General features: G+C 43.9%; 1 protein-coding gene across 1 annotated transcript in view; it reads right to left on the reverse strand.

Annotated features, from left to right (window-relative positions):
- pard6b (par-6 partitioning defective 6 homolog beta (C. elegans)) overlaps positions 1 to 18,815 on the reverse strand; it is a 47,075-nt gene extending 28,260 nt beyond the window's left edge. Inside the window, exons 1-2 of the mRNA XM_063207934.1 lie at positions 18,488 to 18,815; positions 15,488 to 15,710 (exon numbers count right to left, since the gene is read on the reverse strand). Coding sequence (XP_063064004.1) covers positions 15,488 to 15,710; positions 18,488 to 18,550 — 286 coding nt within the window. The 5' untranslated portion in view covers positions 18,551 to 18,815. The remainder of the gene's footprint in view (positions 1 to 15,487; positions 15,711 to 18,487) is intronic.
- Between the last annotated feature and the right edge of the window lie 204 nt (positions 18,816 to 19,019).

Consider the following 19,019-nt stretch of genomic DNA (forward strand, 5'->3'; position numbering starts at 1 on the left):
GTATGCGACGCTCAGTTACTACATGTTAGGTCAGATATTTGAACTGTAGTCTAGTTGGACATGGCTTTCCATATATGAAATGACATCTCCACTAAGAGAGCTTTCAGAAAATGTATGGTTTGTGGTACCTTGGCACAGGTATCCCCAAGTTACACCCTAAAACACATTGACCATGAATTCAGCTGCTCAGTATGCGACGCTCAGTTACTACATGTTAGGTCAGATATTTGATATGTAGTCTAGTTGGACATGGCTTTCCATAGCTGTAATGACATCTCCACTAAGAGAGCTTTCAGAAAATGTATGGTTTGTGGTACTTTGGCAGAGGCATCCCCAAGTTACACCCTAAAACACATTGACCATGAATTCAGCTGCTCAGAATATGACGCTCAGTTACTACATGTTAGGTCACATATTTGATCTGTATTCTATTTGGACATGGCTTTCCATATATGAAATGACATCTACTCTGAGAGAGCTTTCAGAAAATGTATGGTTTGTGGTACCTTCGCACAGGTATCCCCAAGTTACACCCTAAAACACATTGACCATGAATTCAGCTGCTCAGTATGCGACGCTCAGTTACTACATGTTAGGTCAGATATTTGACATGTAGTCTAGTTGGACATGGCTTTCCATAGCTGTAATGACATCTACACTAAGAGAGCTTTCAGAAAATGTATGGTTTGTGGTACTTTGGCACAGGTATCCCCAAGTTACACCCTAAAACACATTGACCGTGAATTCAGCTGCTCAGTATGCGACGCTCAGTTACTACATGTTAGGTCACATATTTGACCTGTAGTCTAGTTGGACATGGCTTTCTATAGATGAAATAACATCTACACTTCAGGAGCTTTCAGACAATGTATGGTTTGTGATACTTTGGCACAGGCATCCCCAAGTTACACCCTAAAACACATTGACCGTGAATTCAGCTGCTCAGTATGCGACGCTCAGTTACTACATGTTAGGTCACATATTTGAGCTGTAGTCTAGTTGGACATGGCTTTCCATAGCTGTAATGACATCTCCACTAAGAGAGCTTTCAGAAAATGTATGGTTTGTGGTACTTTGGCAGAGGCATCCCCAAGTTACACCCTAAAACACATTGACCATGAATTCAGCTGCTCAGAATACGACGCTCAGTTACTACATGTTAGGTCACATATTTGATCTGTATTCTATTTGGACATTGCTTTCCATATATGAAATGACATCTACTCTGAGAGAGCTTTCAGAAAATGTATGGTTTGTGGTACCTTCGCACAGGTATCCCCAAGTTACACCCTAAAACACATTGACCATGAATTCAGCTGCTCAGTATGCGACGCTCAGTTACTACATGTTAGGTCAGATATTTGACATGTAGTCTAGTTGGACATGGCTTTCCATAGCTGTAATGACATCTACACTAAGAGAGCTTTCAGAAAATGTATGGTTTGTGGTACTTTGGCACAGGTATCCCCAAGTTACACCCTAAAACACATTGACCGTGAATTCAGCTGCTCAGTATGCGACGCTCAGTTACTACATGTTAGGTCACATATTTGACCTGTATTCTAGTTGGACATGGCTTTCCATAGCTGAAATGACATCTACACTAAGAGAGCTTTCAGAAAATGTATGGTTTGTGGTACTTTGGCACAGGTATCCCCAAGTTACACCCTAAAACACATTGACCGTGAATTCAGCTGCTCAGTATGCGACGCTCAGTTACTACATGTTAGGTCACATATTTGAGCTGTAGTCTAGTTGGACATGGCTTTCTATAGATGGAATAACATCTACACTTCAGGTGATTTCAGAAAATGTATGGTTTGTGATACTTTGGCTCAGGCATCCCCAAGTTACACCCTAAAACACATTGACCATGAATTCAGCTGCTCAGTATGCGATGCTCAGTTACTACATGTTAGGTCACATATTTGACCTGTATTCTAGTTGGACATGGCTTTCCATATATGAAATGACATCTACTCTATGAGAGCTTTCAGAAAATGTATGTTTTGTGGTACTTTGGCACAGGAATCCCCAAGTTACACCCTAAAACACATTGACCATGAATTCAGCTGCTCAGTATGCAACGCTCAGTTACTACATGTTAGGTCATATATTTGACCTGTATTCTAGTTGGACATGGCTTTCTATAGATGGAATAACATCTACTCTTCAGGTGATTTCAGAAAATGTATGGTTTGTGATACTTTGGCTCAGGCATCCCCAAGTTACACCCTAAAACACATTGACCATGAATTCAGCTGCTCAGTATGCGATGCTCAGTTACTACATGTTAGGTCACATATTTGACCTGTAGTCTAGTTGGACATGGCTTTCTACAGATGGAATAACATCTACACTTCAGGCGATTTCAGAAAATGTATGGTTTGTGATACTTTGGCTCAGGCATCCCCAAGTTACACCCTAAAACACATTGACCATGAATTCAGCTGCTCAGTATGCGATGCTCAGTTACTACATGTTAGGTCACATATTTGACCTGTATTCTAGTTGGACATGGCTTTCCATATATGAAATGACATCTACTCTAAGAGAGCTTTCAGAAAATGTATGGTTTGTGGTACTTTGGCACAGGTATCCCCAAGTTACACCCTAAAACACATTGACCATGAATTCAGCTGCTCAGTATGCGACGCTCAGTTACTACATGTTTGGTCAGATTTTTGAAATGTAGTCTAGTTGGACATGGCTTTCTATATATGAAATCACATCTACACTTCAGGAGCTTTCAGAAAGTGTATGGTTTGTGGTACTTTGGCAAAGGTATCCCTGAGTTACACCCTAAAACACATTGACCATGAATTCAGCTGCTCAGTATGTGACGCTCAGTTACTACATGTTAGGTCAGATATTTGACCTGTAGTCTAGTTGGACATGGCTTTCCATATATGAAATGACATTTACAATAAGAGAGCCTTCAGGAAATGTATGGTTTGAGGTTGTTTGGAACAGGTATCCTTGAGTTACACCGTAAAATACACTGAGTGTGAATTTACAGTAGCTGCTCAGTATGCGACGCTCAGCTACTACATGTTAGGTCAGATATTTGACCTCTAGTCTAGTTGGATATGGCTTTCCATATATGTAATGACATCTACACTTCAGGAGATTTCAGAAAATGTATGGTTTGTGGTACTTTGGCACAGGCATCCCTGGGTTACACCCTAAAATACATTGACCATGAATTCAGCTGCTCAGTATGCAACGCTAAATTGCTATATGTTAGGTCAGATATTTGAACTGTAGTCTAGTTGAACATGGCTTTCTATAGATGAAATGACATCTACACTTCAGGGGATTTCAGAAAATGTATGGTTTGTGGTACTTTGGCACAGGTATCCCCAAGTTACACCCTAAAACACATTGACCATGAATTCAGCTGCTCAGTATGCGACGCTCAGTTACTACATGTTAGGTCAGATATTTGACCTGTAGTCTAGTTGGACATGGCTGTCCATAGCTGACATGACATCTACACTACGAGAGCCTTCAGAAAATGTATGGTTTGTGATACTTTGGCACAGGTATCCCTAAGTTACACCCTAAAACACATTGACCATGAATTCAGCTGCTCAGTATGCAACGCTTAGTTACTACATGTTAGGTCAGATATCTGACCTGTAGTCTAGTTGGACATGGCTTTGCATGCATTAAATGACATCTATACTTCAAGAGCTTTAAGAAAATGTATGGTTTGAGGTTGTTTGGAACAGGCATCCCCAAGTTACACCCTAAAATACATTGACCGTGAATTCAGCTGCTCAGTATGCAACGCTCAATTACTACATGTTAGGTGACATATTTGACCTGTAGTTTAGTTGGACATGACTTTGCATGCATTAAATGACATCTACACTTCAATAGCTTTAAGAAAATGTATGGTTTGAGGTTGTTTGGAACAGGCATCCCCAAGTTACACCCTAAAATACATTGACCGTGAATTCAGCTGCTCAGTATGCAACGCTCAATTACTACATGTTAGGTGACATATTTGACCTGTAGTTTAGTTGGACATGACTTTGCATGCATTAAATGACATCTACACTTCAATAGCTTTAAGAAAATGTATGGTTTGAGGTTGTTTGGAACAGGCATCCCCAAGTTACACCCTAAATCACATTGACTATGAATTCAGCTTCTCAGTATGCGACGCTTAGTTACTACATGTTAGGTCAGATATTTGACCTGTTGTCTAGTTGGACATGGCTATGCATGCATTAAATGACATCTACACTTCAAGAGCTTTCAGAAAAGGTACGGGTTGAGCTACTTTGGCACAGGTATCCCCAAGTTACACCCTAAAATACATTGACCATGAATTCAGCTGCTCAGTATGCGACGCTAAGTTACTACATGTTAGGTCAGATATTTGAACTGAAGTCTAGTTAAACATGGCTTTCTATAGATGAAATGACATCTACACTTTAGGAGCTTTCAGAAAATGTATGGGTTGTGGTACTTTGGCACAGGTATCCCTAAGTTACACCCTAAAATACATTGACCATGAATTCAGCTGCTCAGTATGCGACGCTCAGTTACTACATGTTAGGTCAGATATTTGAACTGAAGTCTAGTTAAACATGGCTTTCTATAGATGAAATGACATCTACACTTTAGGAGCTTTCAGAAAATGTATGGGTTGTGGTACTTTGGCACAGGTATCCCTAAGTTACACCCTAAAATACATTGACCATGAATTCAGCTGCTCAGTATGCGACGCTCAGTTACTACATGTTAGGTCAGATATTTGACCTGTAGTCTAGTTGGACATGGCTTTCCATAGCTGAAATGACATATACACTGAGAGAGCGTTCAGAAAATGTATGGTTTGAGCTACTTTGGCACAGGTATACCAAAGTTACACCCTAAAACACATTGACCATTAATTCAGCTGCTCAGTATGCAACGCTTAGTTACTACATGTTAGGTCAGATATTTGACCTGTAGTCTAGTTGGACATGGCTTTGCATGCATTAAATGACATCTACACTTCAAGAGCTTTAAGAAAATGTATGGTTTGAGGTTGTTTGGAACAGGCATCCCCAAGTTACACCCTAAAATACATTGACCTTGAATTCAGCTGCTCAGTATGCAACGCTCAGTTACTACATGTTAGGTGACATATTTGACCTGTAGTTTAGATGGACATGACTTTGCATGCATTACATGACATCTACACTTCAATAGCTTTAAGGAAATGTATGGTTTGAGGTTGTTTGGAACAGGCATCCCCAAGTTACACCCTAAATCACATTGACTATGAATTCAGCTTCTCAGTATGCGACGCTTAGTTACTACATGTTAGGTCAGATATTTGACCTGTTGTCTAGTTGGACATGGCTATGCATGCATTAAATGACATCTACACTTCAAGAGCTTTCAGAAAAGGTACGGGTTGAGCTACTTTGGCACAGGTATCCCCAAGTTACACCCTAAAATACATTGACCATGAATTCAGCTGCTCAGTATGCGACGCTAAGTTACTACATGTTAGGTCAGATATTTGAACTGAAGTCTAGTTAAACATAGTGTGAGCTTTCCATAGATGAAATGACATCTACACTTTAGGTGCTTTCAGAAAATGTATGGGTTGTGGTACTTTGGCACAGGTATCCCCAAGTTACACCCTAAAACACATTGACCATGAATTCAGCTGCTCAGTATGCGACGCTCAGTTACTACATGTTAGGTCAGATATTTGACCTGTAGTCTAGTTGGACATGGCTTTCCATAGCTGAAATGACATATACACTGAGAGAGCTTTCAGAAAATGTATGGTTTGAGCTACTTTGGCACAGGTATACCAAAGTTACACCCTAAAACACATTGACCATTAATTCAGCTGCTCAGTATGCAACGCTTAGTTACTACATGTTAGGTCAGATATTTGACCTGTAGTCTAGTTGGACATGGCTTTGCATGCATTAAATGACATCTACACTTCAAGAGCTTTAAGAAAATGTATGGTTTGAGGTGGTTTGGAACAGGCATCCCTAAGTTACACCCTAAAATACATTGACCTTGAATTCAGCTGCTCAGTATGCAACGCTCAGTTACTACATGTTAGGTGACATATTTGACCTGTAGTTTAGATGGACATGACTTTGCATGCATTACATGACATCTACACTTCAAGAGCTTTAAGAAAATGTATGGTTTGAGGTTGTTTGGAACAGGCATCCCCAAGTTACACCCTAAAACACATTGACCATGAATTCAGCTTCTCAGTATGCAACGCTTAGTTACTACAGTTTAGGTCAGATATTTGACCTGTAGTCTAGTTGGACATGGCTTTGCATGCATTAAATGACATCTACACTTCAAGATCTTTCAGAAAAGGTACGGGTTGAGCTACTTTGGCACAGGTATCCCCAAGTTACACCCTAAAATACATTGACCATGAATTCAGCTGCTCAGTATGCGACGCTAAGTTACTACATGTTAGGTCAGATATTTGAACTGTAGTCTAGTTAAACATGGCTTTCTATAGATGAAATGACATCTACACTTTAGGAGCTTTCAGAAAATGTATGGGTTGTGGTACTTTGGCACAGGTATCCCTAAGTTACACCCTAAAATACATTGACCATGAATTCAGCTGCTCAGTATGCGACGCTCAGTTACTACATGTTAGGTCAGATATTTGACCTGTAGTCTAGTTGGACATGGCTTTCCATAGCTGAAATGACATATACACTGAGAGAGCTTTCAGAAAATGTATGGTTTGAGCTACTTTGGCACAGGTATACCAAAGTTACACCCTAAAACACATTGACCATTAATTCAGCTGCTCAGTATGCAACGCTTAGTTACTACATGTTAGGTCAGATATTTGACCTGTAGTCTAGTTGGACATGGCTTTGCATGCATTAAATGACATCTACACTTCAAGAGCTTTAAGAAAATGTATGGTTTGAGGTGGTTTGGAACAGGCATCCCTAAGTTACACCCTAAAATACATTGACCTTGAATTCAGCTGCTCAGTATGCAACGCTCAGTTACTACATGTTAGGTGACATATTTGACCTGTAGTTTAGATGGACATGACTTTGCATGCATTACATGACATCTACACTTCAAGAGCTTTAAGAAAATGTATGGTTTGAGGTTGTTTGGAACAGGCATCCCCAAGTTACACCCTAAAACACATTGACCATGAATTCAGCTTCTCAGTATGCAACGCTTAGTTACTACAGTTTAGGTCAGATATTTGACCTGTAGTCTAGTTGGACATGGCTTTGCATGCATTAAATGACATCTACACTTCAAGAGCTTTCAGAAAAGGTACGGGTTGAGCTACTTTGGCACAGGTATCCCCAAGTTACACCCTAAAATACATTGACCATGAATTCAGCTGCTCAGTATGCGACGCTAAGTTACTACATGTTAGGTCAGATATTTGAACTGTAGTCTAGTTAAACATGGCTTTCTATAGATGAAATGACATCTACACTTTAGGAGCTTTCAGAAAATGTATGGGTTGTGGTACTTTGGCACAGGTATCCCTAAGTTACACCCTAAAATATATTGACCATTAATTCAGCTGCTCAGTATGCAACGCTCAGTTACTACATGTTAGGTCAGATATTTGACCTGTAGTCTAGTTGGACATGGCTTTCCATAGCTGAAATGACATCTACACTGAGAGAGCTTTCAGAAAATGTATGGTTTGAGCTACTTTGGCACAGGTATACCAAAGTTACACCCTAAAACACATTGACCATTAATTCAGCTGCTCAGTATGCAACGCTTAGTTACTACACGTTAGGTCGGATATTTGACCTGTAGTCTAGTTGGACATGGCTTTGCATGCATTAAATGACATCTACACTTCAAGGGCTTTAAGAAAATGTATGGTTTGAGGTGGTTTGGAACAGGCATCCCTAAGTTACACCCTAAAATACATTGACCTTGAATTCAGCTGCTCAGTATGCAACGCTCAGTTACTACATGTTAGGTGACATATTTGACCTGTAGTTTAGATGGACATGACTTTGCATGCATTACATGACATCTACACTTCAGGAGCTTTCAGAAAATGTATGGTTTGAGGTTGTTTGGAACAGGCATCCCCAAGTTACACCCTAAAACACATTAACCATGAATTCAGCTTTTCAGTATGCAACGCTTAGTTACTATATGTTAGGTCAGATATTTGACCTGTAGTCTAGTTGGACATGGCTTTGCATGCATTAAATGACATCTACACTTCAAGATCTTTCAGAAAAGGTATGGGTTGAGCTACTTTGGCACAGGTATCCCCAAGTTACACCCTAAAATACATTGACCATGAATTCAGCTGCTCAGATGAACCTTTTTGGGCAACGCCTTCTTCCGATGTGACACAATAAAGAAAGGTTTTCGTGATTCGCTCGTTTCTCTGCATTGTTAATATTAATTGGGAAACACCGGGAAATACAGTCAGGTGAGGTGACGCACCGCTATGAGAACCTTGCCTGTGAGTTTAACTTGGGGTGACTGTCCGATTTTCAAAAGGAGTGCGTAAAACTGTGTGTTAATGGAAGTTGGCCTTTAAGGTACTACTGCAGGTGAATAGGCAAAAAAATAAATGATAGATATCACCATGAAACTTTCTCAGTTGATTACTGATGTTGAGAGAAGAAAGAAATGTATTGGATGTTTTTTGTATTTTGATGTTAACATATGCAAATGAGGGCATACATCATATTTAGCAATATACTATAAGTTTGACTAATTTTTAGCAAAACAATAAAATGTTCAAATTCACATTTTTTTCATTTAGATGAGGGACAAGTATGTGCAAGATGTAAATAAATTTTAATGAACCCCAAAAATGAATTTATATAGTGGTATTTCTACATTAACTCCTTCGGTCATAAATGACCCCGCTCGGTCAGATTAGCAAAACAGGCCACAAAAACAGACCAGTCGCTGGAGGGTTAACATAGAGACTGTTTTCAGTACCTTCCGATGTGTTTATGACATCCTGTAAATATATTTTTGCTCCCTACTCTCTAAGTCCTTATATTCAGCAAATGTGGATAAGGATATGAATAGGGATGTTGTAACCTTTTTTACAAGCGGATAGGGATGTTTGTAACCTCCAAGTCAAATAGATCAAACTGTTGTATCTCCTAAAGTAACAACTGAAATTTGATGAAACTCGTTGTACCTCATCTTTACATGCCAAAAAAAATTCCCACAAAATCTCAGGCACCTGGCATGTTCTGGGGGGAAAATATGGTTCTCTCATCCTGGATCTTCAAAAGCGCATTAGACAGAGTGAATCTGATATACCCACCTGACATTTTTTCCCTGACAAAATTTATGACCTTCTTAAATCTTAAAGATAATTAAGGAGAATGAGAGGGGATAACAAATATAAAGGGATATCCCTTCAAAACTGAAATAACATCTTTATTCTCTCTTAAAATGGGAAAGTTAGTCAAATAGGGATGTTTCGTAACCTCAAGAAACATCTGTCCGTAAAACGGGGGTGAATAATAGATTTGTTTAACAATTATGCATTTTATCATGTTCATTGCCATGGATTCTACCTTGGTAAACTGTTCAATAACTGTAATTTGATCATTTTAGTAGGTAAAAAGGAAAAAGAGAATAGGTTACGAAACATCCCTACTTTACAGAAACAGAGAGAGAGAGAGAGAGAGAGAGAGAGAGAGAGAGAGAGAGAGAGAGAGAGAGACAGAGAGAGATGGCCACAACACAGGGACAGTGATAAAGCCTTTCTGCTGCTGGGCAGGCCTCTCTCTGGAGAGCTGACCTGACCTGAGGTTCAACTACCAGCACCAGCACCAGCACCCTGACCCAGCACCCTGACCCAGACCCATACCCAGACCCAGTACCAGAGCAAGCTGGGCCAAACACTCTCATTCAGACGCAACGGAGTCAGACTGAACAGGGGAAGGGAAGGGTCTGTGTGTGTGTGTCTGTCTTGATGACTGGATAGAGGTTGTGCGTGTGTGCAATGCGTGTGTGCATGCATGTGTGGGTATGTCCGTTTGTCTTGATGGCTGGCTAGAGGTTGTGTGTGTGTGTGCGTGCGTGCGTGCTTGCGTGAATTGTACGGTTGGGCCTAGGAGCATTGAAGCTTATGTAGTGGTAATCTGAGTCCTCAGGACCAGAGACATGTGAAGCCCCTTGGCGTTGTCTCCAAACCCCATACAACAAGGACGGACACCCACGCTTGGACCTTCACATGGTCAGCTCAGGTGCACCGCTCCAATTATTTCTACATCTGTCAAAAAGCGCGGAGAGCTGCCGAGTGACGCAGGCCACTGATTGGTTCACTGACTACAGGAATTTCCAACTTCTTACTTTGCCACATAGAGGAACAGTTCAGTAACGGTAAAGCATGGTAACAACAGTACTGTATTCTCAACTTCCTATCCATAGCCAGTAAAACACTATCCACAACACACACACACACACACACACACACACACACACACACACAAAGAGACTAATGTTATACAGTGTTAACCTGACCTACTTATTTATCTTGCTGTATTTACAATGCCTTTCATCTCGTCATCTTCTGCATCTGGGGTGGCAGTTAATACGAGCAGCACGCCGTGCCACACTATCTCTAATCCAGTGCTTCCCAAACTTTTTCTGCGGGGACCTCCCTTTTGGACTTTTGGAATATTTTCGTCTCAGCAATTTTTTTCCATGAATAGTGCTCTGCTCAGATTGCTAGAATTCCACAGGACAGCCAATACTTGAATCATGCAAGTGAATACTTTTAATGACCAAATTATTAAATTATGCAATGTCCCTTTTGTCCGCGACACCCCTTCAGTGCCTCCGCGACCCCCAGTTTGGGAACCACTGATCTAATCTGAGAGGTCTTCAAGGGCAGCACCTCGTAGCCACCACTTAGGTCCCTGATGACGCATTGGGCGAAACGCGTTGTTCGCTCCGAAAAATAAAGTAAAGAAAAGTAAGCAGTGTGTGGTGTCTCTTGAATTTTGTTAATTGATTCACCTTCTCCTGCCTCACACCTGCACCTGCATTACTGAGGGCTTGTGCACAAGGACTCTCTTGAACTTTGATTGTCGACTGTATAATGTGTATCGAAACATTGCCGCTTTAATTTGCCTGAAACACAAGACATATTACATATTTTCATTGGTACCTATCGGTATTTAATGGTATTAATACTATTGGTCACGACTGTGACTAACTTTGGGGAAAAAATCCGGAAGCCCTTCATACGGGTCTTCAAATCTCATCACTAAGGATAGGGAAGGGGGGGGGGGGTCGTCAAAACTCGTCATTATGGGGGAAAGAGTTAAACTGTCTGACACTTTTGTCTGGCACATGCAACAAGTGACTTTGGATGTGCACACCGCACCCTACCCAAAACAACTATATAAGACACCAATACAAAAAAGTCTGCTATGCTCCCAAATGAGAGTTCATTAGCACATTGATTAAGGACAGCATGTCTGAACGAGTCACGTTTCGGAGAGTCCAGTATTTCTTTTCCATTTAAAGTTATTGGTCCAGCATCCAGTCGGCACTTGTACGATGTTTGATATGAGCACTGTGCATTCTCTCCCTTGTCAGACACCAACACGGCCACTCAGGGAAGCTTTGGTTGGGTGACCACGACAACAGAAAAAAGGCCCTTCCATGACCTCAACTTATCAACAATAAAGTCTCTGCCTGGGGGTGAGTGTCTGTGTGTGTTCTGCGGGGTTGTTTAGGTTGGATCAAGGGGAGGGGTGTGTGTCTGTGCAGTGCACTGCTTGTGTGGGGGATTGGGCATGTGTGTGGGGGAGTGAATGTGTGTGTGTGTGTGTGTGTGTGTGTGTGTGTGTGTGTGTGTGTGTGTGTGTGTGTGTGTGTGTGTTTGTGTGTGTGTGTGTGTGTGTGGCTAGCTCAGCACACTCCTCCACAGTGGTAGGCCAGGTCACTACAGCAGGACGTTAGCGTCTAGCGTGTAATTGAAGCACAGACAGGCAGGAAAGGAAGCTGGCAGGGAGAGAGACAGGGAGAGAGGCAGAGAGGCAGACAGACAGACAGGGAAGCAGGGAGGGAGGCAGAGAGGCAGGGAGAAGGGCAGGCAGATAAACAGGGAGAAGAGTCGACAGATAGGCAGGCAGGCAGGCAGACAGGTAGGCAGAGAGGCAGGCAGGCAGGGAGACAAGCAGGCAGGCAGGGAAGCAGGGAGGCAGGCAGGGAAACAGGCAGGCAGGACGGCCCTCATGGCGTTCCACAGTGACCCCTCTAATCCCCTCCTGACAAAGTGGCTTAGCCTCCATAGGTCATATGGCACAGCGAGACAGCTTGGAACCTGGCGCCCCCACAACCGTGCCTGGCTCAACACAGCAGTCCAAATATGTGCCAAAACCACTACACACAACATGGTTCTGGTGGTGGAGGAGGGTAACCCTGCGCCACAGAAGTGGTGTAAGTGGCTAAACTTGTGGTGGTTTAATTTAGAAGCATGTTGTAATGAGACTAATAGGAGAGCCAAGCGGTGCTTTGTTTCCACGAAGCAAATGTCAACAACGGGTCTAGTCCTCTGTCAGATTTGCGATTACCTCTGGTGTGAAATAAACCAGATTTAGGCTACCCTTAAACCACTTAGTATGCCCCCACTGCATCGCTCCGTAGCAAACTCTACAGACCTGGCCTGGTGCATTGTATGGCAATGACACGTGTAATAATGACCATAATCAAAATGATCAATGCTTAAGACATTGTGACCAGCTGCCTTGCCTGCCTGCCTGCCGATTAACTATCTGGGCTGTAAACATGGAGTATAATCCCATATGCATAATATTAACTCAAAATAATCCCCAGGTTGAAACGAAAAATTAGTCCCAACAAAGAAAAACAATTAGGTTTTAACAGCGTAACATGTAATCTGCAAAACACGGGTGGTTTATCTGAGGAGTAGAGGATCTGCAAGTTGCACAGTTAGGAGCTGCACAGATTAAGACATGCTGTGTAAGACTCCCAACTCAGTCTGTATTAATTCACAACATGAACATCTGACTGGACTTAATCCTGAGCGTAGACAGGGGAGGGCGCCCGTGGGTGAGGACAGGGGAGAGGAGGAGTGAGGAGGACAGGGGAGGACAGGGGAGAGGAGTGAGGAGGACAGGGGAGAGGAGTGAGGAGGACAGGGGAGGGCGGCCGCGGGTGAGGAGGAGTGAGGAGGACAGGGGAGAGGAGGAGTGAGGAGGACAGGGGAGAGGAGGAGTGAGGAGGACAGGGGAGAGGAGTGAGGAGGACAGGGGAGAGGAGGAGTGAGGAGGAGTGAGGAGGAGTGAGGAGGACAGGGGAGAGGAGGAGTGAGGAGGAGTGAGGAGGAGTGAGGAGGACAGGGGAGAGGAGGAGTGAGGAGGAGTGAGGAGGACAGGGGAGAGGAGGAGTGAGGAGGAGTGAGGAGGACAGGGGAGAGGAGGAGTGAGGAGGAGTGAGGAGGAGTGAGGAGGTGTGAGGAGGAGTGAGGAGGACAGGGGAGAGGAGTGAGGAGGACAGGGGAGAGGAGGAGTGAGGAGGACAGGGGAGAGGAGGAGTGAGGAGGACAGGGGAGAGGAGGAGTGAGGAGGAGTGAGGAGGAGTGAGGAGGACAGGGGAGAGGAGGAGTGAGGAGGAGTGAGGAGGAGAGAGAAGGAGAGAGGAGGAGTGAGGAGGAGTGAGGAGGACAGGGGAGAGGAGGAGTGAGGAGGAGTGAGGAGGACAGGGGAGAGGAGGAGTGAGGAGGAGTGAGGAGGACAGGGGAGAGGAGGAGTGAGGAGGACAGGGGAGGACAGGGGAGGGCCACGGGAGAGGAGGAGTGAGGAGTGAGGAGGAGGAGTGCCCTGCAACCCCTCACGGCTCAGATGAGTCATCCGCAACATGCAAGCCAGCCAGCGAGCCTCAGAACTTAAGCCCACCATACACATTCAACCAAATGAAATAAACATTACTGACAAACTGATACGATATCTCCAATGAGATGCTCCAACGCGTAAGCAGCAGCAGGAGGATACAGTACAGCAAGGTTTTGAGGTGACTTCTTTTCACACCAAACATCAGCCGACTGTACACACTTAAACAAATGACAAAACAATGTTGACAAAACTGATATGATATCTCCAGTGTGTAAGCAACAGTAGCAGAATACAAGGTTTTAAGGCGACTTCCTTTCACACCAAACATAGTCTCAGAACTTAAACCCACTATACACATTCAACCAAAGGAATAACCATTATTGACAAAACTGATACGATATCTCCAACACCACGTAAGCAGCAAGCAGGAGAATACATTGAGGTTTGAGGTGACTTCCTTTCACACCAAACGTAACCTCAGAACGTCAGTTGACCGTACACACTCAAACTTGTTCAAATAAAATAAACATTACGGCCAAAAAAACTGATAGTGATATCTCCAAAGAGATCAAATATCTCCAACATGAAAGCAGCTGAGAGAGGGAGAAGGCAGAGCGAGCAGTTTCAGGCATCTTTCACCTTTCACGTCGCCAAGCGTAGGTCAGGACACCCACTAACTATCTATCGCCACAGGCTACTGTCCTGCCCTTGGTCCCTGAGCGGGCGGGCGCGGTGCTGACACATTTAGACCACTCGGCCGCCCTAATGGCACCTAAACTGGTGCAGAGAGGAGCTTAGGAGGAGCTGCCCTCCTGCTAGTGGCATAAAAATACCAGCAGTAGCCCGTTACACAGCAGGTCTGCAGTAGAGCATGACACAGGAGAGGATTTTCACTCCCGTCCCATCCCGGTCCCAGAAAAAAAATCCCATCCCGTCCCATCCCCGACTGGAGTAAAAGAAACAAATCCCATCCCGTCCACTCCTGAAAAGAATGTCTCCCAATCCTGCCCACTCCCACTCCCACTCAAAATCAACCCCAATTCCGTTTCGTTTAAAAAACTAGGCTTTTTTTGTTTGTTTTTTAAAGAAAAAATAAGGGCCATTCCCGCTCACGTTCATTTTTATTCCCGCTCCTGCCCGCTGCCATTCATCTTTATTCCCGCTCCTGCCCGCTCCCATTCATCTTTAACATTTTGACTCCCATCCCGCGGGAATCCCGCAGGACCCGTGGGACTCACGGGAATTCCTGAAAAATGTCATCCTCAAGTCTGCAGACTGACACACCAACTAAGACCAGCACCACACAGCACAGACCATTTGAAGGAGCAAATATGTAGAAATGACTCACATCAGTCATCATGTCGGTACTTCCTAGTTAATGATGACGCCTTTATTTGTACACCCTCCCATAGCAAAGTCTCCAAAACTCCAAAACTATCAGCTGACACTGACCTTGAACCACAGTATCAGTTGTATACAATAATAATAATTTAAAAATATATATTGGTTCAACCTGCACCTCTCACATTGATTTGCAAATACACACATTGATTTCAATTTGCAAATGTACAAGGAGCCAGCAGAGGAAGGCAGACAGCCCAGACAGACAGACAAGGTGCTTTCCACTGTACCTTTCCTCTGCAGGAAGAGGCGCAGGAGCGGCGTGGCCGTGGTGATGGCCTTGTGGTAGTTGTCATCGTTGTTGATGGGCAGCAGGTCTCCGTGCACGTCGGCGTAGCCCACCAGCAGCTCGGCGTTGGGGATGCGGTGCACGTGCTGCAGCAGCCCGTAGAACTCATCGAACTTGCCGGGCTTCGAGCGGTCCAGGGAGAAGCGCCGGAACTCAGCTCCAAACTGGACACGTGCACACACACACACACACACACACACACACACACACACACACACACACACACACACAATTAACAGAAAAAAATATATATATATTGACCATTACTGGGATGGCAACCTAGTGGTATGAACAATGTGTACGCACGCATATGCACGCACATGCACGCACACGCGCGCACACACGCGCGCACGCACGCACGCACTTTAACTTAAATTACAGGGCAGGGCAATGCATTGACCATTACTGGGATGCTTTCAAACCGTAACCTCATGGTATGGACAATGTGTACATGCAAACACACTCACGTATACAATTAACAAGCTCTTAACAGCAAAAAATCCACAATCAATACAGTGGCCATCAACGGAAATGTTTTAAACTCTAACACACACTGAACACACACACACACACACACAATGTACAGGCAATTAACAGAAAAAGTTAACCGTCAAGATATTGAGCTGAGACTTCAACCCTGTCGCATCCTTATGGCCTGAGAGCAACACACGAGCAGAGCAGCCCGACCATCCTGGCACACTCCCAATTCAAACTGACTCCATACTAATGAAGACATAGACATTTGGCTACATCAACACAACACAACAAAACCAGCATGCTCACCAGTGTTTAAATTAAAACGCCATTCAAAAGCATTCAAGCCAGGCCCCAAATGACTGTGGAAAATTGACAAGTTAGCTCTCAATTGAGTAGAGTAGCCACTGGCCTGTTGTCACTCCCCTGTTAGCACAGCATGGGGGGTGCGGGGTGGTTGCAATGAGGGGGGCACAGTGGGATGCAGGGGGGTGGTGGGATGTCTAAATTAGGCCGCCGGCCGGGGCTGCGTCAGGATTTGGGGTGGGTGGGAGTATTTTCACGGGTCACTGGTCAAGAAGAGGTTTTTTTTTTTCCTTCCCATGAGGCCATACAATAGGGGGTGCAGAGAAAAGAGTGGCGGGACTGACAAGTGGTACGGTGGTAAGTAGGTAGGCCAACATTGGTCTGACCTGATGGCACCCAATGACACCACAATGCTCCCTGAAACTCAACAGGCTAAAAACAACTCAAGGCGAGTCCTATTGACATATAAATAATGGGTCTGAGGATGACACATAGTTCCGCCCACTAGCTACTTTGGCTGGGGAAATCCCGTCTGACAGAATTTACATGCAGCTCAAGTAAAAAAGTCTGACTAGACCTTCCAAACTACGGCAGTTTACTCTTTTCTTTCTGACAGACTAGCTGTACCAAAAATGTCAATTACTTGTAACAGCAACTACATATTTTGTGCAGTAGTAACATATTTTGTCAAAGTTGAGTTTAGACTTGAAAATGGTCTTGATAATACCTCCTTTATCTTGTGACAAAGCTTTATGGGCCAAATGTGTCCCGTTTTAGAGATATTGGTATGTAAAAAAAATGCAGCATCTACAATATCCAACCTCATACCAGGGCTTTGATGTTGGCATAGTTACTGCACTTTGCCTTTGTAGGGGTACAGCCCTAGGGCCCATTACATTACAAACTGCAGCATCAACAATATCCAACCTAATTCCAAGGCTTTGAAGCCTTTACTCAGTTTCAATGTTACCATAGTTACTGCACTTTACCTTTGTAGGGCGGTACAGCACTAGGGCCCATTACATGGTCAATTCAATTTCACGCTTAATGTCTGGATGAATGCTGAGCCATGGGCACAGTGCCTCAATTGTAGGGGATTCCAGACTTGATCAGTGACTTCAGCAATGTGATCTATTGCACAGCTGGAAAGTGTAATTTATGACATCTAGCCTATAATTAACCACATAATCATGAATGTATACCGCAATGGGGGGAAATTGCTGGTGGCTACAACGCACCACGGATAGGCCATTAGCTGGTGCGGTGCCTGGTACAACACTTGCTGAGCAGGTGGCAACTGAGCGAGTGTCCTATGGGAGGCAGAGTGGCGCAGTCGTCTCTTCCCAAAGTGCGCAACGGACAGAGTCCACACACAGCAGAGCAGAAAAGACGAACGGCGGCCAAATCACCTGAGCTGTGTGACACCTGTGCATACCATCTGCAACCGACCAGCCATGCTACAAAATTAATGGAATTGATCAGCCTACTGTCCAGGCTTTCAGTCGTTTCCTGCCAACACCACACATGATTTGCACGCCTAAACTTTTTTCCCCCACACCAGGACATGTATGCATGTTTTAGATGAGCCCCATTGTACGAGATCGTTTACAATAGGGACATTTTTAACAAACGAAAACGCGTTGAAGTAAAGTTGGGAACTTCATGAATCCTACATTAGAAAACGACTTTCCCAGGAAGTTCCTGGTGGTAGGCTATAGAATAATCATTTAATTCATCAGGGACTTGTCACTATGAGCACACAGGCACATTCTAAACAGTAGTTATACAACTTTTACAGAGGCTGCATTGGCAGAAACAACATGGAACCATAACCCGATTCGTTGAGTGACAACACCTGGCAACTCATCGACTTCCCACAACAATCCCAGTTTGACACTTGTTCTCGCCTCGCCTTTGCTTGTTCACCTCAAGGTAAATACTCGAAGTATCAAGAAGTTAATCTATCTCCTACACGCTAACAAGTCAACTGTAGAGGTAGTCTTGCTCTTAATGATAAAAACAGACCAAGTAGAACTTCTGATGGGGTACGAAAGTAGCCCAACATACAAAAAATATCAACATAACAACTTAGAGATACATCATCACTGTGCTCGCATCGCACAAAAGACTGTTACAAAGTAATTATCGACAGAATACACACCTTGCTCTTCACCTCCACGGTGCTTAAAGTTCGGTTGCTCGGCACTCGGTGGTTTTTGTTCATCTTTGGCTAACAGGACCCCGCCACAGCACACACTTGCCCTCCCAGGGGCTCCCCTCATCCGCCTCGAACTCGTTGTTCCAACTGAAATTAGACTAATTCCTGGTGACCAACTATTTCCCGATACGAAAAGTCCTCTTCGTAGCTCGCCTGCTACTATGGTGAAAACGGCGTGGCCTGTCAAAGAAATCACTAAAAAACTAACACCGTCCTCTAATCTACATAGTCGCCTCCGCGTACTATGATGGCTAACTACTTTGCTGCTCTGCCTGTGACGCTACATGCACCCAGGAAACGGCTGAGCTACAGCCTCGTTTCCAAAAAGCGCGTTCACGCGTAGCTGCTGGACCTAATGCGAGTGCCCGCTATGCATTCATGTGATGTATGCAGGTTGGTAGGTCTAAAATTGATCAAGACTATTTAGTTAACGTAATCAAGTTACTAAGATGAGTAAACCATGGCATGTATACTG

The sequence above is a fragment of the Engraulis encrasicolus genome, chromosome 10 (genome assembly GCF_034702125.1).
Source record: "Engraulis encrasicolus isolate BLACKSEA-1 chromosome 10, IST_EnEncr_1.0, whole genome shotgun sequence".
Taxonomy (NCBI): Eukaryota; Metazoa; Chordata; class Actinopteri; order Clupeiformes; family Engraulidae; genus Engraulis; species Engraulis encrasicolus.